This window comes from Bombyx mandarina, chromosome 10 (assembly GCF_030267445.1).
Source record: "Bombyx mandarina strain Sakado chromosome 10, ASM3026744v2".
Taxonomy (NCBI): domain Eukaryota; kingdom Metazoa; phylum Arthropoda; class Insecta; order Lepidoptera; family Bombycidae; genus Bombyx; species Bombyx mandarina.
Window position 1 is genome coordinate 11,386,402 of NC_143217.1, and position 27,194 is coordinate 11,413,595.

The 27,194-nt window shown below is 37.9% G+C and overlaps 1 protein-coding gene and 1 long non-coding RNA gene across 2 annotated transcripts in view; one reads left to right on the forward strand and one right to left on the reverse strand.

The window, feature by feature from the left end:
• Window positions 1–24: 24 nt before the first annotated feature.
• On the reverse strand, window positions 25–26,127 carry Pc (chromodomain protein polycomb). Its single transcript, XM_028174613.2, has 3 exons — window positions 25,968–26,127; window positions 24,991–25,374; window positions 25–2,602 (listed from the first exon to the last, which is right to left on the reverse strand). The coding sequence occupies exons 2-3, from the start codon at window positions 25,057–25,059 to the stop codon at window positions 1,826–1,828; spliced, it is 846 nt and encodes a 281-aa protein (XP_028030414.1). The 5' UTR covers window positions 25,060–25,374; window positions 25,968–26,127; the 3' UTR covers window positions 25–1,825.
• LOC149502233 (uncharacterized) overlaps window positions 25,383–27,194 on the forward strand; it is a 59,843-nt gene continuing 58,031 nt past the window's right edge. The window contains exons 1-2 of the long non-coding RNA XR_016323672.1: window positions 25,383–25,629; window positions 26,476–26,594. This is a non-coding gene — a long non-coding RNA (uncharacterized LOC149502233). The remainder of the gene's footprint in view (window positions 25,630–26,475; window positions 26,595–27,194) is intronic.

A 27,194-nucleotide genomic window follows, 5' to 3' on the forward strand; every position in this document is an offset into this window, starting at 1 on the left:
AGCTAACAAATGAAAAGCAACATCTAATTCGTTCACATTTATTTACAGACTACAATGTGAGGGATCAGTCACATTACAAAACAAATGTTCTACCGATAAAATATTTACAATATTTACATTCACATAAAATGCATTATCGCAACCTACTATGCTATATTCATAAAAATCATAATAACTAAGACAAGGAACAAAACAACAATTAAGGAACAATACAATGTTCGGAATCCCCATTTAAAATAAATCAATCACATAAAATAACTTATAGTTCGTATTTACAAAAGAACTAACATCGGTATTAAAACCAACAGTATATTCACAGAGTTTCAAAATCAATATGAGTCTTCTTTTGTTATTTTTGTTTTTAATGCCTACCCTTTATTTAGTGTTCCAAACAAAATTTTCTTCAAAGCATGCATTGCTATCACGACTGGACCTTTACAAAATAAATAAATAATCTTACATTTATGTGTCTTATTATTAAATTCAAATATCAGGTAAAACTTATTCCATATAATACAGCTTTCATTTTAAAACTGACTTTAAATGGATGCTTCGGTTCCAAAAAGTAACTGCCAGGAATGTGTTCTGATGACATTACTAGGAAATTTCAATTATTCTTAGCATATTTTATTAGTTTACTATAATTTTTATTACCATTTCAATGCTTGTAATAATTGTTCTTTTATAAAGTTGATTTTTTTAAATTGCGAGTAAAACAATGAAGGTAATAATAATTCTTCATGCTCTATTTCACAGAATTTCAAATTGTTACTCTTTGGAACTCAAGAAATTGGATATGGTGTTTTATTGTTACATAAATCAAGAGATTCGACAGCTTTATCATATGGGAAAATGCAGGTAGAAACTATGTGATGACTTTAAATATTCTTCTTAATGCCCGCTTACTCTAAAAACTATAGGAGTAATGTAGTAATGAATAATTTTATGGTTTTTATTCATTTATAAAAATACAATTTGTTATGTACATAAACATATTATATTTGTTAGTGGAGTCGTTTTGTATACTTTGAGACATAACATTAATGCAGGTACCGAATACATTTTTGTGAAAAACCCTTCATTCAACCTTTGAAATAATAATATTTTAGCACATAATTTCTCTTTAGGTACAGTTATTTTTTCTTCTTATTAAATTTAACATATAAAATATAGAATTTGTTAACAATTGACAACAACATTAAGTATTCTGTAGGTTTTAAGGTGGTCAAGTTCACAGGTATAATCTTTTACAAACGTTACAGACTTATATAAAGTGACTCTGTTTCTGTAACATTTCCAACAGATTGTCATTTATAGAATCTCTACAATCGACTATGCAACAAACGTAGCTCAGATGTCACATCATTCTTTAGGCCTACACCAGGACCCGGGATCGCTTCCCATCCTTTCATATCACGTCATAAAACAAAACAAAATAAATACTAGCTAACTACTATACAACGTTCAAGGCAGGGTAAGCTATACAATGATTGGCACTCTAAATGTTCTGGTATAATCCATTGGCACTGAAGGATGATATTAGCACTATAAAGTACAATTCACTGTCATTTTCAAACCATCAATCTAATTCAAATTTTCTTCTCAATATTTTATTTCTTTCTTTAGCCCTTTTGTTTTCCTGTTCTTTCATGGTGATCGTCTCATCTATACGAATCAAGTATTATATTAGAAAATAACAGTTAAATTTTCAAACGATATTCGATCTTGCTTGTATAAAGATAAACACTTATTTTAAAGTCAGAGTACCAATCAGTGGAGGCGTGCCAATAATAGTATCGTTTACCCTATAACACTTTGTTTATTTTTATGTGGCGTCGAGCGGTCGGGGCTCGCGAGACCTGAAGAAACCCTTCTCCGTGCGACATTCCGTGATCGTAACCGTCTGTAGGTTGACTGTCACGTCCGTTATGAAAATTTGATCTGCTACCGGTGATCGTGCCATCCAGTATGCAGCACCTCGCTTGGCAGCCGGAGCCGATGCCGGCGCGGGCACCGCCACGGGTGCTTCTCCCCACGAATCTTCGTCTTCGGGTTGCGGCGCTTGAGGCGCAGGACGAGCGCCCTTAGGCTCGGCAGGCGCTGTCGCTGTTGGTTGTGTTTCAGTGCGCCTCTCCCGCTCTGGAGACGTGTGCGTGTCTGCTTCTTCGGGTGAGTGAGGCGCTCGCCGCGGCCCCGATCTTGGTGCGGCGGCCTCAGCGGCGGGGGAAGTAGGAACAGCGGCACCGCCTGGTGCTGCGGCCGGTGGGGGCGGCAGACTGACCTGGGGCGTTCTTGTGCCGTTTAACTTAGATTCGTGGCGCTTTGTGGGCGGACTCATAGTGATGGTCACGCCGATCTTGCCCGACTCCCTAGAGAGGACTTCAGCTTTGCGCTTCCCGGGCGGAGGGTGGCGTTCCTCGGAGCCGCTGCGCGCGCGCTCCACGGACGAGTGTTCCCGCTCGCGTTTCCGGCCCTGGCGCCGGACCTCCTCGCCTTTCATGAAACTCTGTATGAGCCGAGGATCCAAAATGTTCTCCTCCGGTTCCCACGTGTTGTGCTTCGGTTTCCACCCTTTCCATTTCACGTAGTACTCCACCTTGTTCTGAAATGAGAAACGCGGACCGTTAATTTCACTGGGTCAGGTCGAATTAAAAGTGGCGGGTGGCGTGAAGGGCTGGCGAAGCGCGACTGGCGTTGGCGTGCAACTACCAGGGAGGGTTGCACATAGCTTTGCAGATTGTATACGATATACATATTAAATAGCCGCGATGAATGTTCACGTAGACGGGCCGCGAACGGTTGCGGGTATTTCTGTATCGTGTTACAAAAGCGAAACCTTATAATATCATGAATCGGTTGCAACAGATCGATGATTTATAAAGGGAATGACGTCGGGAAACGGGTATCGGTTAGGTTAAATGTAGGTATAGTTCGCGAGTTCATTTTGGGCGCACCTGCTCGGAACAGCTGGCGCGGCTATCTCCCTCGGCGTCCAGTGCGAAATGCGGCTCTATTGCGCAAGGCATAACGCCTTTAGTGAAGCACACATGCAATTCAGCCAAGCTAACATGCAACGCAATCAACATTCTCGGTAGGGCTGCGATATTTAGGCAATGGATTCCTGGCTGTATGGTTTTTTATTCATGTTGTCAATAATAGTGTAATATTCTGAAGTCGTCAATCATTCTAAATTCGTTTCAATGATCTTAAGTCTTAGATAGATCTTAAGAAGAGTACTAAATGCCAAAGCTTATTTAATACATTTGAAATTTGAAAATGTCATATTGTATTAAAAATAAATAATTATTTTAAACCAAATCATTCTTGCTCACTAAAGTTAACAACAGTAAAGGAATCTAGAATTTGTACGAAATTTTGAAAATAACATATTATACTCGTAGGTACGCAGAGAGGTACCTAGACAGCGGCTTGCCTCTGTCCCTGATATTGCTGCTGTCCATGGGCTACGGTAACCACTCACCATCAGGTGGGTCGTATGCTCGTCTTTCTACAAGGATAATAAAAAAAAGATAGGAAAAGAAACTATTTCAAAATCCATCATAACTTTTCAAAGTTCCAAGCAAAATTCAATCGAATTTTTGTTCTAGAATTTGCTTCGCTTGAGCTTTATTAAACCTTCGGAAGCACTAACAAAGTTCAATTTCTATCGCAACGGCGGGTAGATAGGCTGTATTGGAGTTGCGGTGAATATTTTGAAAGGCTGCGGCCTTATTGGTTTTCGATGTAGGGTGAGGTGAAAAGTTGGAAGGAAGCCTTAGCTTTGTAACGGCGTACTCTTTGATTCATTTTATGACTCATTTTATTTGATGAATATCATTACAATGTGAAGTGTATTAGTAGTTATGCACTTAAATGTCTCATTCGATTACTAACTATGGCATTAAAAAAAATGATTTTTTAAAGAACATATAAACCAAATGAAAAAAATATTTTATACGTTTTTTTACAAATATGGATACACTGGATTTATTTTTTAATAATAAATTAAAAAAAATTATATGTAGCTTTGTGTGTTGACATCATTAGCGGCATAAAGAAAGCGCAGCAGTTTCTCCAGAAAAACACACACAATGTGTCACAATCATAATGGTTGTTTGATAATATATATTTTTCTAAGACTAAGTATCTCTGAAAAAACGTTTGGATAGTTCTACACCGCAATGATAGATGAGTCTTAAAAGTGTACAAAGTCATGATTATCCTCATGCTTTGAGTTGAAATTAGAAATGTGTCTTGAGGTTATTAATAAGATCATAACAAAACTGAGACTTTTTGACGGGAACGCGAGGAGTGAAGTTGTGTGATTTGTTTTATTTTGTCTATTTAGTATTTCTTTAGGTTTAAATGTGTAATAATGGTGGTTTATTAACTGTTTAATATCTGTGAAAGTGTACAAATGTGGGAAAATAAAACAAAGCCGCTGGACGCAACTTCTCGGGATCCTCCAAAAAGTCCACTGAAAAAATCTTAGTAAATGACCACCATTTTACTAAGATTGTATTTCATCCCATATCATCTCATTTCATTTAATTTCATCCCAGTTGATTAATGTCTCAATCATTTTCATTTCATTTCACTCCATATTATCATTTTTCATAAAAATAAGAATATAAATTAAAATAAGACATGACTTAAAGGTCTTAGTTACCAGGTCATAAAATCACTTAAAAAAAATTAACAAAACTGACATTTGAGTCGTACAGAATATTTAAAAATATAGGCCAAAGTATATGTTTGAATAAAGCCAATGATGACGTAACTTGAGGAGAAATGTTAAAACATAGGTCAAATGTATTTGATTGACAATGTCTGTAATTTAAGATTACTCGAAATAGTTTTTCATATCAAAGAAAATAATACTTTTGTTATTGTCAATGTAAATTCGAGTTCTTAGTAGATTCATAAATATGTAACTTAGTTTTTTTGTAAGCTGGTTTTAAAACTGGCGGTCTTAAATGTCATTTCAACTAGATTTCTATTTAAAGATTTCCAGGATAGACGCATACATACCTACTCCTTTTATGACAAATATTTTATTGAAAAAACTTGAAAGTATACGTCATAAAACTATTAAGTAAAACTATATAATTATCACTGATAAAAAATGAAAACAAAAAACGCAAAAGTAATAACCAGCTGTACCTAAGGTGTGTTATAAAATGATTAATTACTAATATAGGCACCTGTGGACAAAGTCATTGTCAAAAAAAAGTATGCATCAGGACGTGTGGGCAAGGTGAGGTCGTGCGGCTGACGGGCGACGATTGGACGAGGCGAGGGGCAGGCGGGACGAGGGGGAGGCACCCCCGCCACGCACCCCGCCAACGCAAACCAACCCACGCGGTGCCCTATATAACAACGATGAGCTTAAAGTGGTGGGAGTAAAGTTCATAATGCGATAGGCGGAGGGTAAATATAATGTGGTAGGATTTTATGGTCGCGATCGCGCCATGGGCGGACCGTGCATCGGTGCAGACGTCAATTAACGCTAATCGGGACTGTAGCGCTGTAATTAGTACCTCGATAATTAATGCTAATCCTGTCGGCGTCGTTCGGATTAAAAGCTTTCGTGATCCTGTGCTTGAAATTCGCGAAAGGTATTTAGAAACAACAAGAGGACGAATCTTTCAAATCTGACAAACAGATAATACGCATCTGCATAATTACTCTTTGCATACCTCGTATTAACAAAATTAATCTAACGCATTACTCTAAGGCATAGTTCATACAAATTTAGATAATTTTAGTTTTTTTCTTTTCTTATCAATATTTTTGTTGTTATTGCGTAGAACGAAGAACGTGCCTACCTAGGTTACGGGGCATGTGGACATTAAAACTTGAATGACACCAGCCACCCTTAAGATGTGAGGTCGAATTACTTTTTTACTACCTAAGCTGATAGATAGCCTTGAAAGGCTATGTCAGCGTAACCGGGCGAGTAGGTGAGTTCACGGCGCCCAAACCGGGAGTGTTTCTAACACTGGCCGTAGCAAGAGCAGTGCTTCGCAGAATCTACCGCCGGATCAGAAACGCGACCCACTGAGAAGATCCGGCGAAAAACTCAGTGGGCTGAGTCTATGGGTTAATTTACTCGTCGAGCCCTTCGTCGCAAGCGACGGGTTCGACAAGAGTGCTTGAGGTACCTAAAAACACCGTTAGTGGATCGGGAGAAACCGAAATGACGTGACGAATTACCGAATGCGTGTCCTACTACCAGTAAAGCTGACTACTAGACTGTTTCCTGTGTCTATCGCTTTTTTCGTTTTCGAACGCGAAATTCGATCTAATTTCTACATACTAAGTAGTAGTGACACACTACGTTTTAAAAAATTTTTTTCATGTTTATATGTATGTAATATCGGTAGGTATTGAGAAATAAATGTATTTAAATGTAAATTGTTTTTAATGTGTCTGAAGTCGACGTAGCCTAAAAGATAAGAAGCACGGTTAATCGAGTGATGCCACTATATCGGTGTTCAAATCCCGCAGGCAGACGCCGATTTGTCTTTTAAAATACGTCCTTATTATAATATATCCACGAACGTTTCAACGTCGAAGCAATAACATCGTGTAATAATTATCAAATCTTATTGAATAAGTATTACATAATTGTCACATAGGCCTCGAGTATCAAAGTTTCAAAGCCAGCATTCACGCTGTGTTGTCTACGGGTAAACAAGGAACACTAAATGGGTTTCGTTGTAACTGTCTATGCGACAAAAATAATTCATAGTTATTCGGAATGCTCTCTTTGATTTTAAAAGCTAGCCCCCTCCCATGTCATTCTTCGATGATAGGACACGCGTACGTGGTGAGACGTGTATAATTGTCCACTGCTTTAATAGGAATTGCTTTGAGATTTAGGTTACGCTGAAGGTACGTGACAGGCGATCCACCAGCTATGCATGTTGGTGCCGAGCAGACGATAAATCTTATTCGAATACACAAAATCAGTATCGATTTTTCGAAGATTATTTAAGTAAAGAGTCTCTTATATATTTATATTATATTTAATATTTACTAACGATCACGCCACGTTAACTGGTCCCGTGATAAGTTCGTAAAGAACTTGTGTTACAGGTAGGTACCAGATAATGGAAATAAATGTAAGATTTTTAGTATACACATACATATATTTAATATACATCCATAACCCTGGAAAATACATTTTATATTTATCATACAAATATCTTCCCTTGGCGGGATTCGAACCTGCGATCCCCTTGTGTAGTGACCATGTCACTTACCACTACACCAGACGGCCGTTATTGTCTGTAAGTATATCAAAATAACAGAGTTAAATTCGACAGAAAACTAATAAAATAGGTGGAAAACGTGAGGGATATACTAACGCTGAACTCGCTAACCTGCTCGCGAGATTATAAACTGTGTTGTCGGAAAAACATGCGGTATTTTTGTCAATGCGTACAGTTTTAACGAAACCCTGGATTTAATAATGGTTACACTTAATACAGAATACGTGTTTTTAGTTTTAGGACAGTGTGATATAACCACAACATGTAGAAACATGAATGCCTCGATATTTCGCAGACACGCAGTTCAATTTATTTTGTTTCTATTTTTATTTATTGCATAAATGAGTGGACGAAGTCACAGCCTACCTGGTGTTAAGCGGTTACCGGAGCCCATAGAAATTTACAACGTAAATGCCTTGAGATATGAGTTCTAAGGTCTCAGTATAGTTACAACGGCTGCCCCATCCTTCAAACCGAAACGCATTACTACTTCACGGCAGAAATGGACAGGGTGGTGGTACCTACCCGTGGGGACTCACAAGAGGTCCTGCCAGCAAAAGCTTAGTAAGTATAGCTTCGAAAGTAAATTACTTAATGAACATTACATTAAACCATTAGCCAAATCAAAAGTGCACCAATGTCTATGCTATGCAAATTTTGAGTTTTTTTTTAATATTTTATGATAAGCTATGATAAACCTTTAATTACATGTACCTACAAAAGGGATTAAGAATCATAGTTTCATAGTGGTGTGAATGATTGAGGACTCAGTACCCAGCCAGTCTTTCACTGATCGATAAACAGAGAACAAATCTTATAATATATTCTCGGAAGTAATCAACAATTCACAACGCCCGCATATTAACTTAACAGCGATTGAACTGTCGTAAATCAGTTAACATAAGCCCAAGTGAGGTCAAGTGATGTTCTCCGTATAAAATAAAGGCGACTCGTCTGTCTTGTTATCGAGCATGCAATTTGTTTATTTTCATTTTATTTTGGTCTGTCTTAACGTCAAAGATGTAGGAAGTTTTAGACTTGTCTAAAAATTATTTCGGTGTTGGTGTTAAAAATTTCAAATAGAATAAATAAAATAAAAATAGCCTTTTATTTCACCCCTACAAAAAACTAGTACATTTTTCATTATCTGTTTTTTCTTTATATGTATATACATATTATTACTATTCTATTATTTTTATTTAATCAAAATACAAAAATACACAATACTTTATTTTCGAAAGCGAGTTAAAATAGGAGTCTCCTTTTACGCATGCAAGCCTGTACTAGGAGACTCCGCTCTTTCATAAAAGCACGTTATATACACATAGGTTATATACAATATTACAAGTTAAAATTAAGTTAAGTTAAGTTGAAGTTACTTTGAATTGATTTGTTTTAAGTTAAAATTGGCGTGAACCCCTCTGTTTGAGGGTAAAGGCCTCATTCAAAGACACCCAATACTCTCTATATGTGGCCTTAAATTAAAAAAAAAACCATTATAAACAACATGACTGAAAAGTTTCACAGTCTTGAATTAAATTTCAAATACCTATCATAAAATACTTAAAATGCTGTTTTGAAATCTGGCCATCAGCTTAAAATTCTTCGTTTAATCACTGAGCTACGATTTTATTTCTTTCAAATATCTGTTAGTTGTTTCATTAAGGAAAAAAATATATTACGGATTATAAAAATGATTAGTTCAAAAGAAAAACAGCATAAATTGCTCCATTCATTCTCACATATGAATCTGAAATATAAATAATATATTTTATCTTTTTTTGTTTTTGTTTTAATGCTTTCAATGTATGCTTTCTTTGAGTCGTCAGCTTGAATTCCGCCTACACGAATTCTGTTCAAGCGTTCCACAAAAACGTAATATCTAAGTATTAAGGAATTTGGTCGAGCGCCAACAACCGAGCGCGGTCTTTATAAAGAAAATTGTTTTATGGAGACAAACACCGACTAATTTCCTTTGATCTTACTTGAATGTAAGAATTTAAATAATAATTTCTCAAAATTCCAAAACGTCACACAGTTTTGTTTATTTTTATTTATGAGTGCATTATTTATTCAATTTGTATTATCATATCATATCATCATAGGAAACGACTGGATAAAATCAGGCAAGGACAGGGAATCATGGAAAAGGATGGAGGAGGCCTTTACCCAAATAGGGGTCCAAATCTTATAAATAGTACTAATATTAAATAATTAATTAATTATAAGTACCCTTTTAATTTTAAGCTACAACTTACTAACAAACATTGTGTTATAAATCGAGAATGAGATTTGGATTAAATGGCTTTATTTATTATTATTATTATAATCATAGCTTCGGCCATCAGTGAACATTCCCTTTTGATTAAAATTAAAGCTTAAGCACCTTCTTAATTAAGATAGTCCGGGGAATTTGTCGAACGAATTCGATTGTGGATCTCGTCTTACAAATCGTTCCGCACGCCAGTTCTTTTGGATTTTCCCTGAAGCTTAACGGCGTTTTCCCCGGAGGTTGACAGTTGGGGTGGATGGGGAAGAGATTAATGGTTCCCGTCTCGCCCACGGGGACCGATCGCCGTTTAAACATGAATTCTCTCAAATTGCCCGGACAGAGGCTAACGGCCGTGAAAGGGTTTGTTTTGGTGCGACGTTATTAGCTGTGCTCTTACGTAGTTTGTTTAGGCTCATTGTTATGTACTTATAAGGTAGTACGGTAATTTTAATTTTACGAGTGACAACAATAAATATCCCTCGCCAACAAACTTCATGTAAACATCTAAGTTGTTTTATTAATTTAAAAAAATCGGCATCATGCAAAAGATAGCCAAAAATCTTAATTAAGTATTTGTATTAAAAAATGTTCGTATCGATTTATAATCTAGCACGTCTATCATCATATACCTAAAAGGAAGGTGCGTGACCGCTTCGAACTTCGGCGTATTGTCAAAGCCGATGAAAGCGTGACGCACTCCGCACGACCGAGCCCTCGACTGAGTTCGACCGTCCAATAACATTACCAGTCATACACCAGCGTTCCAGATGAATATATGTATTTATGTTTGTTCGTTGGTGTTACATACTATCTCCGGTCGTTTGTGGAAGTGGGTTGAATATTCAACCGCTATTGCAAGCAGACGAGCATACCTGACAGTGGACGTCATCAGGTCCAAAGGCAAGGCTAACGTTGAACACTCTTTGCAAGCCTCTTATGAAAGACGTGTCACCCGTGGGGGGGCCCATTCCAAAGTGACTTGGGACGAGGCAAAAAAAGATCATTGGAAACACATTGTGGATCATGACTCACATTTACTAGTTCTCTAATAGTGGAGTAATGATAATTAGCTCAGGTTACAATTGTTTTCTGTTTGCTTGTTTAATGGCGTCCTTCTAATTAGTAGACGTTTACTTTGACAAATTAATCTTTTTTTTTTGTCAAGTGGAAATGGACTGACTTCTGCCTAAACGTTGAGGGCGACAAATTAATGTTAAAACCAATTATTATCTCTTACAAATCTTTAGCGAAAAAGTAAATCAGTTCACTTAAAAGTTCGGTTTATGTCAGTTAGTTAAGTTCAGTTTATGTCGAAGCTATTACGAGCTAATACGAGCCTTAACTTAAACATTATTAAGTGTTTTTTTAAATCTAAATTACAATAACACTATAAAAGAAAAAATACGAAAATGAATCTAAGTTTTAAGTTGTCAGTTATTGTGACGTATGTGTATTAGGACCCTTGGCGGAAATTATTAAAAGCCGTTTATGAAAAAATATAAGATATGACGCTTTGACTTTTTAAGAGTGGCAACAGCTCGAGCGAGTTATAGTTGACAGGTGACAACTGACATTGTTGCCACTCTAACACAACTCCGGTCGCTAGTGTGCATTAAGTGCGAGGTCTCGAGAGTAATCGGGTGGCATGACGGCTGTACATGTCGCGTTCGGATATAGATGTTGAATCAAACCTTCTTTATAGTTTTTATACACAACTCTGCTTTATTCTTTTACTCGTCACTTCGACTTAATGTCATTCTCCATAAAAAATAAAATGTTCGTTGTTTTACTTTAACTATCGTTTATTTTAAAATCCACAGTTTAATTATAACAATGAATAGTGAAGGATGAATATAGTGTTCGATTATATCCTCCTGCTACCTTTATGTACGTTTATATCGATATTTCGAATTTTAATCTAGACCAGGGCTTCCCAAACTTATTTTGTCTACCGCCCACTTTGAGAATAAATAATTTTTTAGCGCCCCCATTTTTTCACCTATTAAAAAACCATAACAGCGAGAGCTCAGTCGGTGTCTAAGAGTCCTCCTAGATGAAATTACAAATCGCCTTCCAAGCCACTAATTACACAACAACCCTTTTTTTTCTGGGTCTCCTACCGCCCCCCTTTAGGCCTGTAGCGCCCACAGGGGGGCGTTATCGCCCACTTTGGGAAAGGCTGATCTAGACTGATAATATCCCAATAGTTACATTACGCAATGCCACGCAATCTCACTGCATTTCGGAAGCCGGAATTATCTACTAAACGTAGGAGAGTACATGCGTATACAGATAGTGGGAATATATCGCGACTTGTCGGCAATATGGGGAATTTAGGTTTTCTTGATTTACTTATAGATATTCATTTAAGAAAATTCGCTTCACGTATTCATTGGTGGAAAACTCGAAGATTGGATCTGTTTATGGCATGAAATACCTACATACTTAGGTACTATCTACCTACAAATTCGCAACTGGATCCCTTGATGCTACGTCACGACGAAACAAAGATTCATCACGGAAGCTCTTTTCTCTATGTAGTTTTAATATTCAAAATTAGTTTTCCAAATAACCGTATAAAAATAAACTTTAAAATGATAAGACCAGAGGATTTGACAAGGTCCGTACCTTTAGACATTACTTTTAATTTCCGTATAAGACTTTTAAGAAAATGACTATATCTCTAAGGTTTTTGCAGTGAGACAGTCATATGTTGCAGTTTAAGGTCTACGCTAGATTAATTATATAGTTGGTATTCCGATTAAAATTTCGACCTTGTATTAAGGTGGGGCGGTATTCAATGTGCGTTATCTATGGTTGCTGATAACCGCTTAATACCAGTTTCAATCAGATCAACGAGTTCGTCTGTCCGTCTGTCTCTGATGACAAGAGAGTTAAGGAAAAATAGCTTTTATTCCTTAACATTTTATTGTACCTCAACAGGTACATGAATTATATTGTAGATGTTATGAGGATCACGACAAATGTCTAGTTACTAAAAAGTTGGTAGATAAATACTCCAATTTGACAATGGCAGAAAAGAGAGACTAAAGTCTAAACCTGTCCGAATCTTAGAGTCATTCGTCAATTATCACCTTTTATCACGCTATTTTCTTTAAAAGCTCCGTTCCTCTTTTCCATAACGAATTAAATTTCAATATCTGTAGCACTTAGCACGCTTAGATACGATGCAAAGTAAAATGGAGCTAAATCTTCAGACACGACAGCACAAACTTGAAAGGTAATTCAACTGCTCCATTTAATTTCATAGATCGAGAACCCTCGCGAGGCGTTAAAAGGGCGCCGCAGGGAAATCTGAGGGTGAGAGAGGTGGAAAATGATAACATGAATCTCGGGGCAATATGGTATGGTTTTACTAATGTTCATGATAATCTTTGATATTAAATACGTAAGTTAGGACGATCGTTTCGAAATGATAGCATACAACGGCGTTCGCGATGGATTAGTGGCGCAGTCGTCGTCAGTAAGGTTAGGTGGCTCACAACGCAGATTCAAAATCACAATTGTACACTTCACAATCACTTTACAATTAATCAAGTTATGAATTTAATAATAGTAATTTGATTGTAATAATGAAGTGCAAATTGAAATACGTACTGAACAAATGTTCAAGATTGATTTCCACGGTGAAGGAATAACGTCGTGTAATAAAAATCAAACTCGCAAAATTATAATTTGCGTAATTACTGGTGGTAGGACCTCTTGTGAGTCCGCACGGGTAGATACCACCACCCTGCCTATTTCTGCCGTGAAGCAGTAATGCGTTTCGGTTTGAAGGATGGGGCAGCCGTTGTAACTTACCTATACTTGAGAATTTAGCACTTATATCTCAAGGTGGGTGGCGCATTTACGTTGTAGATGTCTATGAAATCCAGTAACCACTTAACATCAGGTGGGCTGTGATCTCGTCCACCCATCCAAGCAATAAAAAAAAAAATTGCCAATGAACCAGCAGTTCGTTTGGTATCTTGAGCTGCTTCGTGTGTTCTTAAAAAGTGAGAGAGACAAAGAGGTAGGGGGAGAAAGTGGGGGAGAGAGATAGAAAGCCACTTATATCCATTCCGATACTAATTTTTTTGATCTTGTAGCCGTCGCTCCTACACACGATTCCGCTCACGTGACTGGTCGAAACGTCACGGCATATTCGTACTACGAAAATCAATTGGGTGTCTTTTATCGCCAAATATCATAACTATGACAATGACTTAGTAAATGTTTCTATTCCCCCGAAGCGATGTAAGTATTGGAAGAAATTAAAAAATAACATGTAATTAGTAGTTTGCGGAGTACAAGAAAATACTTTTCCGGTGCGCGTTTGATACTACTACTTACTAGTTACTACATTATACTACCTATAGATTACCTACTTTATTTATACACGACATTGTTTCAATATATTATTGTTTTTGTTTTATAAATTAAACCATTAGTGGACGAGAACTGGACGTGTTTTATTTATCTTAATCCCCCTCAATAAACAATTTGAATCTGGCTGTCGCGACCAGCACGCCGGTCGGCCGCTACTGAACTACGCTAAGCTTGTTTGACAGGGATCCAATTAAACAATCGGCTTTGATACAACGTGCAGAATACAGGATTGTTTCACAAGTGGATTAGATTATATGTACAAGTTCACGCCACGGAACGAGATTACAAATTCTATCCACGGAGCGACCTCCGCAGAGGCGGACGTGACGCGTCCATCAGCGTCCATTTACTATGCATCAACAACGCGCCATCTCGGTATGCGCTCACCACCGCCATTGCTTAACAAATAAGAAACTTGTATAGAATTGAAAATCAATTCGTTCGACCTCTTTGTCTATGATGCGAAAAGGTATTTATTTAAATTTAAATTCGCATTCACTATCGTGATATTTACGATAGGAGTTATAACAAAAAAATGTAATATAAAACATAGTAATGATGTTTAATTGCACGTGAAGGTCTGTTTATTTATAAAAAATAGCAAATAAAGACTTGTTTTTTTTTTGTATGCTTGGCGTTTTTAACGTACAATATCGCGCAAACTCTTTAACAAACCAGCTACCAGGATCGCAGAAATGGCAAGATGTAGTTATGTTTTGGATAGGACGGAACAACGTGGGCAAAGAGTAAATTCATATGTGTGACAAGGTAAGCAACACTAGCGAGCGCCAATGCCGTAAATATAACGCAAGCGTGGACCACGAACAGCGAGTGCGGGGGGTCGAACACGGGGCTACAGTGATGCAGTCGTCAGTAGCGTGGCAGAGTTCGGCCGCGCTAGTCGTTTTTGTGGTAATGTATAGAACATGTTAGAAATATTGTACATTTACTCTAGATGCGTAATTATGTTTCATTAATGTATGTAAATAATTTTTGAGTTATGAAATTATAAAATGCTGGCACCAATTCGTCTGCAAACTTTTTAAACCTATCTAATCACTGGTAGCCTAAGGGTATTCCAGCTAGTCACGAACTGGTTGCAAACTAAATGAGAGATTTTATAGTAAATTATTCATAGATACCAATCGATCGAGCGGAGTTCGAATTAATAACACATAGATTAACATTGTTTTGACAGCTTTTCGATTATGTGTGTAATATACATGTATACTGTTCACTCGATGGCTATGAGCAACGTATTTTTTAAATACCACGTCAACAACAAAAGCAATGTAGAAATCAAACAGAATCTGTGAATAGGATACGATTTCTGTTTTGCGTTCAGCTGCAGCTTTATATCCGAATGTTCTTTATCGGTAATGTATCCCGGGTGAACAGCTCACAAATGTAAACGGTGCATTTAACGGTCACACGGTCATCGACATAGAGACAATTAAATCGCAGTCACTGTCGTTCACGGCGTCGCCGCCCTCTTGAGGACTGAGCACTCGAGTTCCATTCATTCGACTCGCGCGACGGGTGTTGCTCTAACAAACGACAGTGCCCTCGGTGTCTTTTTAAAATTTGATACACTTATACAATGATATGCGCTCCTAGTCACAGTTTTTTATTTATTTATTTTTATTGCTTAGTTGGGTGGACGAGCTCACAGCCCACCTGGTGTTAAGTGGTTACTGGAGCCCATAGACATCTACAACGTACATGCGCCATCCACCTTGAAATATAAGTTCTAAGATCTCAGTATAGTTACAACGGCTGCCCCACCCTTCAAACCGAAATCATTACTGCTTCACGGCAGAAATAGGCAGGGCGTTGGTACCTACCCGCGCAGACTCACAAGAGGTCCTACCACCAGTAGAAATATATGTTCATGAAAACTCACGATAGCTTATTACTGCACCCGTATACGCTGGTGAGCCATGTGTAGCGTAACCATTTGCTTCGTTAGGCTATTAAGAAATATTCATCGAAATCCTGAAGAAATTTCGTTGGGTTGAGTAATAAATCAAGGTGTTTCCTTTTAGGATATTGGTACAAATTGCGGATTCGGGTTAGGCGAGTACCGCTATTGTTCGCAATTCGCACCCTCCGTCCTCATTTTGGTGGAGTACGAGAGCAAACACTCGATCCGTGATGTGACTAGTGAGGGATTATTTGACGAGCTCTAAGGGCAGATCGTGCGTGATTTGTTCTGTGTTTCCAACTAATAGAGATAGACACTAACAAAAGTAGTACTAAGATTACTAATAATTGAACTAACCAACCATTATTTACTCTGCACTAGCTTTGGTTGACTGGTAGAGAATGCCTTAGGCATTAAGTCCAATGTAAATTTTACATGAAGTGTATTAAATAAATAAATTATTGAGCTAGGCTTTTTAAACTTGTTTGAAAGTCCGTTCAGCTATAACCTAAACAGATGATATCAAGTTTAGGAGACTAATGTCTCAAGCACTTACTAGTAGATGTATTTAGGGGTGTTAGAGCGCATATTGACCCCTACGGTTTGACAAAACTCTTCTGAGGATTTCTAAGCCCACTGAGTTTCTTGCCGGATCTTCTTAGTGGGTCGCGTTTCCGATTCGGTGGTAGATTCAGCGAAGAACCTGTTTTGCTAGGGCCAGTGTTGGCAGCACTCCCGGTTTGAGTCCCGTGAGCACACCTACATGTCATGGAGAAGCTGAAATAGCCTCTCAAGACTATCAGCATATGGAGGAAAGGAAAAAAAAAGACGAATTCTACCACGAAGGAATGTACGTTCCAATTGAACGATGCGATAATAATTACAATGCAATTAAATGACTTCAATATCCTTTCTTAACATCGATGAAGGAATTCACTTGTGTTTATGGGTTATAACTGCTTTTCGACAGGTGCTCTGTGAGCTTATATGCTCAATGCGATGCAAACAAAAACATATCTATTGGTACTTTTTTCCATTAAAACGTACTATTGACAAATTAAGTGAAAGGTTTTTTTTTTCAGAAATCTAATAACAAATACACGCTCTGGTGATAGCTCAATTAAAACAGATCACAACCTGCGGCGAGTCAGATACGGAAGTTGAATACGATAAGAGAAAGAAAAAATACACAAAGCAAACCGGGTGGGACGCGAGGGTTGGGGAGATACAACAAATATCCCGGACGACCTGACCCTCTCACCCTCCACAACACCCGGGGCTGCACACCAACATTCCATTGTTATTGAACGTATTAAACAACGTGCAAACAATGCAGTTATTTGAGTCGACTCAGTTCTCAGACTCAGTTCGATACGAACCAAACACGGTAACGTTCAATTAATACAAATTCATTATTAAGCTCGATTAATTGGAGCGGCGATAATTGTCTTCCTTATTACAGAAAATTAAAAGAGATATGATCACGTGAGAATCTCACACCAGCGGCGCCTGCCCTGCAATACACTCCCATTAATTGCCCATCCTTATCGGAATCAGATAGAGGAAAGTAAAAAAAAAATACAGCGTCCCTTTCGTTTTACATTTACATTCGAAATGCGTGGGGCGCAACGACCGGCGGCGAGGCAACAGGCGCGTTATTATAATGACGCGGACGCGCTGTTCCGTCTTTTGGATTTTTATGAGCACCTCCTGTAACCGTATCCATATTCAGTTCGATGCCGTGATCAAACGTAATCGTTTCAGAGAAACTGAGATCGGCATCACGATAAGCCACAAAAAGGCTGTGACGTCACAACTGCCCACTGCACCGATGGTCGATTTTGATAAGCACCCGTCTTATTCGTTTGTTTCCGCAGCATTCAGTATGAAAGCATCGCGATTGTATTGCAACGGAATGCAGCGCGCGAAACAATGCAGTCTCCGAATTAATTGCGTGGGGATCACATGTGACGCTTCCCCGTTCATAACTTTAATATTCGGAGCGTACGTATGCGATTAAGTGTGCTTTCTAAATATAGGGGGGACCCTTCATATAGAACTTTTTATGTTATGAAGGGTGACACGGTACCTACTCCACGGGTATATAAGACCCTATTCTAATGAACGGCATTAGACAGAGAAATCTATAGAGCGTTGTTGGATTGTCTAAGTTTATAAATTACATTCATTTGTTTTTGGAAGTAGATCATACTTTTCGATGCATAGATGAACAAGCTCACGGTCTATCTGGTCGTAAGTGGTTAACGTAGCCCGTAGATATCACAAAGTGAACCACGCATGCCGAGACATGAGGTCTAAGTCATTCAGACATACATTAATTCACACGAATTATATAGAATAATGGCTACTACGCCCATAAAAACCGAAGCACATGAATAGTTTGCCATAGAAATAGGCAGAATGGTAAACCACTGATAACATATCATAACAGATAGCATCAATATAAGTTACAAGTACAACAATATTTGTAGTATGAAGCCTTAATTTTCACTTATCTTACTATACTACGCTATAGTTTTTTTTATTTTTACTCGGGGTCAGTTACGAATCCCTGTGTAAAATATTATGAAAAACAAAAAAATATTAAATGCCATATTCGAGAGAGAAAAAAGAAAGATCAGACGCGTCGTGCGGTTTCGCCTGAGTTATGTTGTTAGTTTCTGAATTAATGATAGATACGCGTTGCAATTTCTCAGCACAAAGAGTTTGTGTTGTCACTCTCTGGTCTATGAATTACCAGTCGCAAATCCGTTAGTACGCAAAATAATGAAACTACGAACACACTCGTATTTATTACATAGCATGTCATTATCCGTAAACAGAGTAAGTTACTCTATGAGTTAATCCAAGTTATAAGTTTCTATGGGTGAAATTTCATCTAAATCCGTTAAGGCATTTTTTCGTGATTGAGTAACAAATAAAACACACAGACCTTCATATTTTAATATATAGTATTGATCGCTCTATAATTTTGAATTGTTTTATATCTAAGTGTATTTTCCAATCCAAATACATATCTTTGTGCTCTGTGCAAATATGTGTACTTTTTTTTGTTTTCTGATGAGATAATCGCGACGACTCTATCGGTTTTTGTGTCCCGGCCTTGCTTTTTTATTTCATTCCAATACAGGGATGGATAAAATTACGGCGGGCCATTGTCAAGCGATTATTTATAGAAAATTTGGCCGCTTTTGTTGTTTCTTAGCGAACAGTTCGGACGAGGATGTCGGCATCAAGTTATTGTCGGAAATCCGTGACCCAGGGGTAACGGAGTGAGTTTTTTGTACATATTTTTTAACCAAATAAAACCGTTATGGACACGAAATACGTTTGAAAAATGTGACGGGACTAAGTTCTCTTATTCACTAGGTAATGAAGCCTTTTTCATTTAGGTTTTCATATGAGTTTAATTTAAATAAAATATGTAGTTGAATACTGAAGTCGTACTTTCAGAGTCACCAGTATTAAATAATAAGGTCTCTTGGGTCAGCCGTTATAATATCGATTTTTGTAAGATATTCATGGCTTAATTAAGCTGCAAAATTGTTTAAAACACAACGAATATATAACGTCAAATCTTCTAAATCATATCTCCGATTTGATTATCAAGATACAACCTATCAATAATGAAGAGTTCGTGGCCTATGTGGACATCCGTTGTACTGAAGTCTTCAAAGAATTACAGAATTTTTCTAGGTAAATACATACCTAAGTTGTGTTCATGAACGCGTAATGGAACACGTAAAATTTAAATTTTGGTGATCAGGGGTGGTGGGGCGATTTATGAGCCCGTGTGGACAACTACCTACCACCATGGTCTTTACTGCCGCAAAGCAAAATGCTTTCCGGTCTGGAGGGTAGACTGTCGTATCGATGCTTTTGAAGCTTCCTTCTTATGACTCCAGATAGGCATTCAGGTTGTGGTGTCTTTCTTGTAAGACGTGAGAGAGTGAGAGAGAGAACCCACGTGCCCATCTGAGCTAATACGGTGGATTTATTATTTGATAAAATCTTCAATTACACGAAAAACGGCTTCAGTGCAAAGGCACATTTTGTGCAAATTGAAATCATGTGAGAACATATTAACTTAATTATGATCACCATTGGCATTTTTTTAATTTAGCTTCTGATTAATAAGTCCGTACGCATTTATTCATGGGATTGGTTAGGTATGTAATTTCTATAAAATTGTTTTTACAAACTCTTACGAAAATATTAGCGTTTGATTGTTGACTTTCCTGGAAACATACCAACTTGATTTAGTGATAATTATATTTTAAATCTAAAATTTTTTATTAATTCCAATAATTTATAATAGCGCCATCTAACAAGTAGACTTCGAACTATTTCCATCGACACTTTGCCCGCATTCTCGAAAGTTGACTACAAATTTCCGACTTTACGCAAAATTTTAAAAAATAATTCGTTTTTGGATTGAATCTTACAAATTAACAATGAGAAAATTCTTAAAAATAACACAAAAGCAATTTATTTACTTCTGATGTTAGAAAATAAACAAATAAGATACATTTTCGCTCGACCAAATGCTAGCTCGACGCTGATTGGCCGATAAAAGCGGCGGGGAGCATGCGCGCTCGCTGACTGTTCGGTTGAAGCCGAATACTGGCGCGTTTAACGCGAGTTACCAGGGCCTCAGAGCTTTGTAGGAGTTACTACATTATCGACGGATTACAGACGATTCTGTACCTTACAGCTATTGCTTAAGTCTTAATATAATTTGATATGAAACTTTTCGACCGCGTTGAACCTTGCCGGCAGATAACAAGGTGAGCCAATAGCGGACGAGAATCATCTCTACTACAAAGAAGTTACAGTTTGAATTCGATTGAGCTTTACTAAGTTTTGTCATTAAGTATTTTCCTAAATTTGATACGGGTGCTAAAAGCCACGCTTCAGGCTTTGTTAATTATGACCTATCACAACAATGGTATATGCTTAAATTAAGTTTGCGATAAGCTAATCGACTCGGTTGCAAGGCTAGTAGCTGTTAAGTTTGTTGAACCGCGCTCATGTGCGATGAGATATATTTCTTTAAAGTCGATACACACATGACCTATACTGATAGATAAGTAATGTCAGTCCTTTTATACAAACTGTATTATATCAACTTTTGCGATGTTTTTAGTTCGTTCAAGAACTTTAGATTAGGATCTTCGCGACATTGTTCTGCGATCCGCGTACCCAATTGATCACTTTGGAATGCACAATGGTGTTTGCCTACCCTATTGCGAACTAGTTCTATAAGATTTTAGTAACATAGAACATATCTTAAGTGTGTTAATATCAGCAAGTCCGGGTCTAGTTCGAATTATTGGTATTACCTAAATCTTCGTAATTAACTTGCCAAGTCAACACACCCCTGTCACGTACTGCGGTTAAAAGCTCTCGAAAGACCTGAGCATTTCTTTTGGTTGGATATTAAATCTTATTTATACCACGTATTTGAGGCTGTCTATATGGAAGAGAGTTTCATTAAGCACTCTCCCATCATCGTTTTGGTATTGAAACCTCCGTAAAAGTCCGGTCGGAGGACTGTGAAGTGTGCTTAAAATAATACCCAACCCAATAACCAACTACAAAGTGATAATAACTAGAGTACTTCTTTTATGATTGGCAACGTGCAGTGCGAGAAAGACTGTTCACCGATCTCCAAATAAATTTTTAGAGGGGAAACTCTTTTCTGGGTGACGGCGGATTGGTATGGAGAGATAAAATATCATATTCGTTGGCTCTTTTGTGCGATATTGCATCCTACTTGAGAGAAGTCCCACTGCAGTCACAACAGTAACGCTCTGCTTTCGTCTCCCTAAGACGTGTTCAGCAAAGCAACCGCTATTTAAGTTAGTCTTAGCAGATCATCTCCGCGATCTGTGGGCCGGAAAAACAATCGCCCTGTCGCAAAATACGATGTTGCATCTCATAATATAACTTATAAGAGAAGAGGTCACAGGGCGTGCTCGAAACTGAGCACAGAGTCTCTATTTGCGTGTCAGTGTCGAAGCTAAAATGAACTATATTGATGCCCAATCGTGGGAGATGCTACCTAAATATAGATACAATTTAGTTAGCCAAATTAGAACATATTTAAATGCAATAACTTATCAGTGTAGAAGGTCCTTTGTATTCATGTTTCCTTGGTACGTCAATCGATTTGGGTGACTTATCTACTTTGACAAACACATTCTTCGCTGATATCATGACTTAAATAATTGTAGATGTAAAAAATTAGCTTCTATTAGAAGAACCTAGGTTATATTTTCAACTGGAGTAATAAGGGTAACTTTGGCTGCCAAACATATCTTTAAGAGCCTGCAAGATTGAAATGGATCGAAGCGAATACAGTTAAGGGGCAAACCGACTCTGACAATAGTCCACAAGTGGGCACAGTCGATTGACAACAATACCAAAATCTATTCAGGTTCTGTCAAATGCTAACTTTCTTTATGTGTGATTGATTTCAAATGCTGACATTTGACGAAATAACTCTATTGCTTCTATATTGCTTTAAGATTAGTTTGTTTGGCGATGTATTGGATACAGTGCCCCGATTACTTTTTGCGTAGAACTACCTACTACGTCTTAAGATTTTGTCTCCTTGACTTATTGATAATAGTCATTACGTTTTGGTTCGTGAAATTGATTTCAGTAAAAGCATTTACCTGATCTGAAATTAAGAGACAAGTTACACTTTTATTATTATTATTTTTATTGCCCTTGTAGACAGACGAGCATACGGTGAGTGGTTACCGTCGCCCATGGACTTCAGCAATGCCAGGGGCAGAGCCAAACCGCTACTTACCGAAAATATTAATATTAATAGTTTTTTTTAATTGTACAAGATTGTTGAAGAGACTATACAATTATTTCTTATCTTTACATCTAATGTGTTTAATATGTATTACAAAATATGATGATGCCGGTGCATTTACGTAAGACAGAATAACCAATCAAATCGAAAGATATGTTTCGGTCATTATTACAAAAACATTACAACAATATTGTTAATTACTAACTTGTAATCGACATTGTGGATAATTAAAAACAAAATCTTTTTCGAAGCAATAATAATGAAACAGAATGCGTGTCTGTAATTGATTTGTACAACAACAGTATTTAGTTAGTTTTTTATTAACGATAATCGAGAAAATAGGCTAGATATGTGTCAAATAATTTCCTCAAAAAAATAAGGGTTCATTGGCTGTCGGCTTGCCACGCACACGCGGTCACGCAGAAAGTAGGTCGCCCCGTTTGTAAAGTAAATCGTTTATCTTTTTTTTTTATTGTCTCTGTCTACTCCGGGAGCAACAAGAGTCTATTATGGTTTGATTTTAGATGACAACACTAACGCTGTTTCCGAAGCATCAAGCATTCTCGTTTAAAAGGTGAGTAAGAGAGTCAGTGAGAAAAACGCAGGATAGAATATTATGGAGAGCCCTTGGGGAGGCCGGTGTCGAATAATAAAACTAGATAATAAGTGTATACTACTTACATATTTAAAATATCTATAACGCGCTAGTGACTTAGTTATTAAAATAAATAAAAATGTAATTTAAGTTAGGTTATTAATAAAGGCTATCTTATCTTATCTTAAGAGAGTCAGTCGGCTTTGTGAAATCCCTTAACCCACTGAGTTCCTCGCCGGATCTTCTCAGTAAGTCGCGATTACGATCCGCGAGTAGATTCAACAAAGCACTGCTCTTGCTAGGGCTAGTGTTAGCAATTATCTCAGGTTGAGCCCATGAGCTCACCTACCGGTCGGCGTGAGGTTGTAATAGCCCCTTAGACTACCAACAATTGGGTAGGGAAACAATGTGAGCTCCGTACTGTGGCATAAAAAAATACCAGCGCCATCAATGGGCCTCTTGTGACAAAGCAAATAAGATTTCAACCTCAAGGCAAGTAAACTTCATGTGGTGGTTTCTACAAACAGGCAGTACCTAAATGATTAACACCAGCTGGTTTTGTTTATCTATTATTATACCCTTCCCTTAATTACAGTTCACAGTTCAACTTATGTTTGTCTTTTGTAGGTTGTGGTGTCCACAGTACTTGCTAAGACATAGTATTCCAGGATGCCTGAACTGGTTAACGTTCAACACAGAAGGATCGTGTTCACTGTCTGTCTGCATAATCAGCCTGCGTCATAGTTCGAAACAATGTCCAAAAATTAAAAAAGAAGTGGTGATTAAAACCATCTATCTCAACAAACTATTAGGTACATAGGCAGGCGTAACTGGACTCGTGACAAAGAAATCCTTTGCTAGTCATTAGTAAAACGTCAAGCGTTCCAATTTCAAATTTACTAAGACTGACTACATTTGCCATAACATAGGAGTACCAAAACATTCTTTTTGATTCGTAAAAATGTTTAAAGTAACAACAGAAATAGTTACTGATAATGTCTCCACGTCTTCATTCATAGAATGTTACAAGTCTTCTAACCTGTTGCGAGTTTCAATATTAGAAACACGAAAAACGACTTACCTTTCCGGGCGCCCCATTAAAGTTTCCATTGACTCCTCCTAACAGTCTTAACATACATTTTAAACAAAAACTGAAATAGAACACTATCCATTTTAATGTTACATCACTATATTGTTAATGTTTTGATGAGCAGCTTTTTTTTGTGTAAAATCAAACCAAGCCGAAATTATACAAAGATTGACCTCGCTTCTTAAATCGTACGAAACTTGTTTACTATCAAGAATTCAAAAATGGAATCTCGAAAAGGGTACGGATTCAATAAAGAACAATTCAGCTTCACACTGCCCTACATGTAAGGGGAGACATTACAATAATAAGAAACGAAAAATCACAAGTGAAAAGGAACAACATGATTACCTGAACCCGTGATTACATGTACAGCTGCTCGACACATGACAATGCCGGGATTAATAAATAAAATAAAATCATGCAAAGCGATGCACATTTTTATATAAAGAACATCCGAAGCGTGTTGTGAAATCTGATGCTAGACAGCTACGAATAAGCGTGCTCCAATAATATCGGCAACATGTGATCTAGTATGCTCGTTTCGCAAACTAGCTTCTTAATGTTCGTTGGGTATTGAAAAAAAATTATCTCACCTTTCTAATTCTCCTTTTCATGATGCGTTCAGCGGCGAACACGCTGTCGCCTAGCTCCATCTTGTGCATCCCCAGTTTGATCGGTGGTAATCCAAAAAACACTGCAATCCAATAAATGTGATCCTGTCACTGCATCCAATTAATGAGGCACCGCAATCCAAATAGCATTCTTCGACACGACACTCCGTTCAACACTGTCCACAGTTCAAAGTTGGCGCGCGAACGGTCCTTTTTATGGAGCGCCGCGACACGTGTTCCCCGCTTCGTATCGTCGTGCAAACTGAAGTAAGGGGAAGAAGCTCTCCTCCCGCGCACCCCGCATGCAGCGTTCCTCGTAAATGTCGACAGAGCGCGCTACGAGTTCACCAACGCCCGCTCGATATTCTGTAAACAAGTTTTATTTTCATCATTTAGATCTTGTGTTTTCAGCTTCTTGCGTATTTTTTAAGTGAACTATGGATTTTTTATTAACATGTGTTGAAATTCTTATTCCATAGAGAAGTACGTGTTAGAAATTATTTATAAAACGTGTTTACCTAATACATTATTAATACATAACATACTTAAAATAGTTTTAAAAAATTCAGTAAGTTTCACTGAAGTCTTAGCAAGAAAATTTGGGAGCACCTAAAGTAATGGGTAGGTATATCCCGGCACTTTGGTAGTTAAATGTTTGAGGATTTAGCATCGAGTCCCCGCGGTGTCGCGCGGTGGAGGCACGAAGCAGGCGAGCGCGACGTTGCCGCTCCGCGCCAGCTGCGAGAGAAACACAGAGCGAGCGCTACCCTATTATTTACGCGCGGCGTTGCCGCACCGTCCGGCCTACGTTGATTACGAGGACACCGCTTTTACGTTTGATCATCCGGCACATTTATGTACAATTATTCGACGCTAGCGGCTAAATAATACATTTTTATTTATTCTAGTGTAAACTTCTAGTTAGTATTGAGATTAGTACAATATAAAATTAGCAGTACCTGTGAGAATCCAGGGTTAGAACAGATTTCGACTAATGATCCCAAATATCGACATAAAACACAACCAAACGTAGTATTCGCTAAGAAAGTCTGTACTTAGTTTCACCGGGACCGCGAGCGAAAGCGACCTACCAACAGTACGCGCGTGAAATAACTAAGGCATTTTCGGTCGTATCGAATCGGGTTGGCATTCGTGAAAGGTCGGTATTCCGGGGTACGGGGCCGCGGGAGGGAAGCACTGCAGGCTCTCGCGATTGGTCGTAAAGTACGGGCGGCGAGCTCCGCGTAGCGGTGGCCAATCAGAGGACAAGATGCGGCGCCGCCCGCTGACGTCCGGCGGCCGGAGTGCTTCTCTCTCGCTCGGTCGCCGTGCGGTCGATTCCAACATTATTTTTTATGCTACGTGGCTCACATTCACATAGAAAAATGAACGGACATTTTGGATTACGTAGGGTCGCCGGATCCGGGCGCGGCGCGTTCTCTATTTATATTCGATGTATTGTTACAGGGATAGAGATATGGGGCGATAAATGAACGCAGCTTGTGACGGCTTCAGCCGTACAGATATTGTCAGCTTTATCATTATGATGATTGATGTTCGAATTTAAAGAGACGTCCCGGATGTCGGTTCGTACTTAACATATACAGTACATTAATGTGACTTGTTTTTTTTTTAAATCTAATGTCCGTATCTTTAGACGTTTCGTAAAATAGTCCTCCACTCTTAACTCATCTGATGATGCTCGAGAATTCCCTCCAAACTTACTCGAATTTGGTATTTTTAGTCGACCATTACAATATTCCTCAACTGTCCTCGAGTGAGGTAATAATGATGAAATTTTGATCAAGCTAGCATCAAACCCATAGAGTTCTGTAGTCTATGGTCATTGTTTAATGTCAAAGTCAAGCTGCCGCTGTCTGTTTGACACTAGATGAACTTGTTTGATGTTTTGGTTGCTGAGTTATTCGTAAATATGTGTGCGTGCGGTAAATCTGAAAGTGTATTATTTATTTTCTAACCTATCATTATTTTAGATTTCGGATCCGGCTTTGTATTTTTATTCGCCGCTTTTATGTGATTTTGGTTGCATCGTGTTGTTGAAGTGCTTTTCCACAACCACCAGTTTATTATTATATAAATAAAACTTATAATCGCATTGACTTTATTTATCAGGTAGTAAGCAAAATATGACTCTTATGTAGGTAAATAAAATAAAGAGTTTCAAA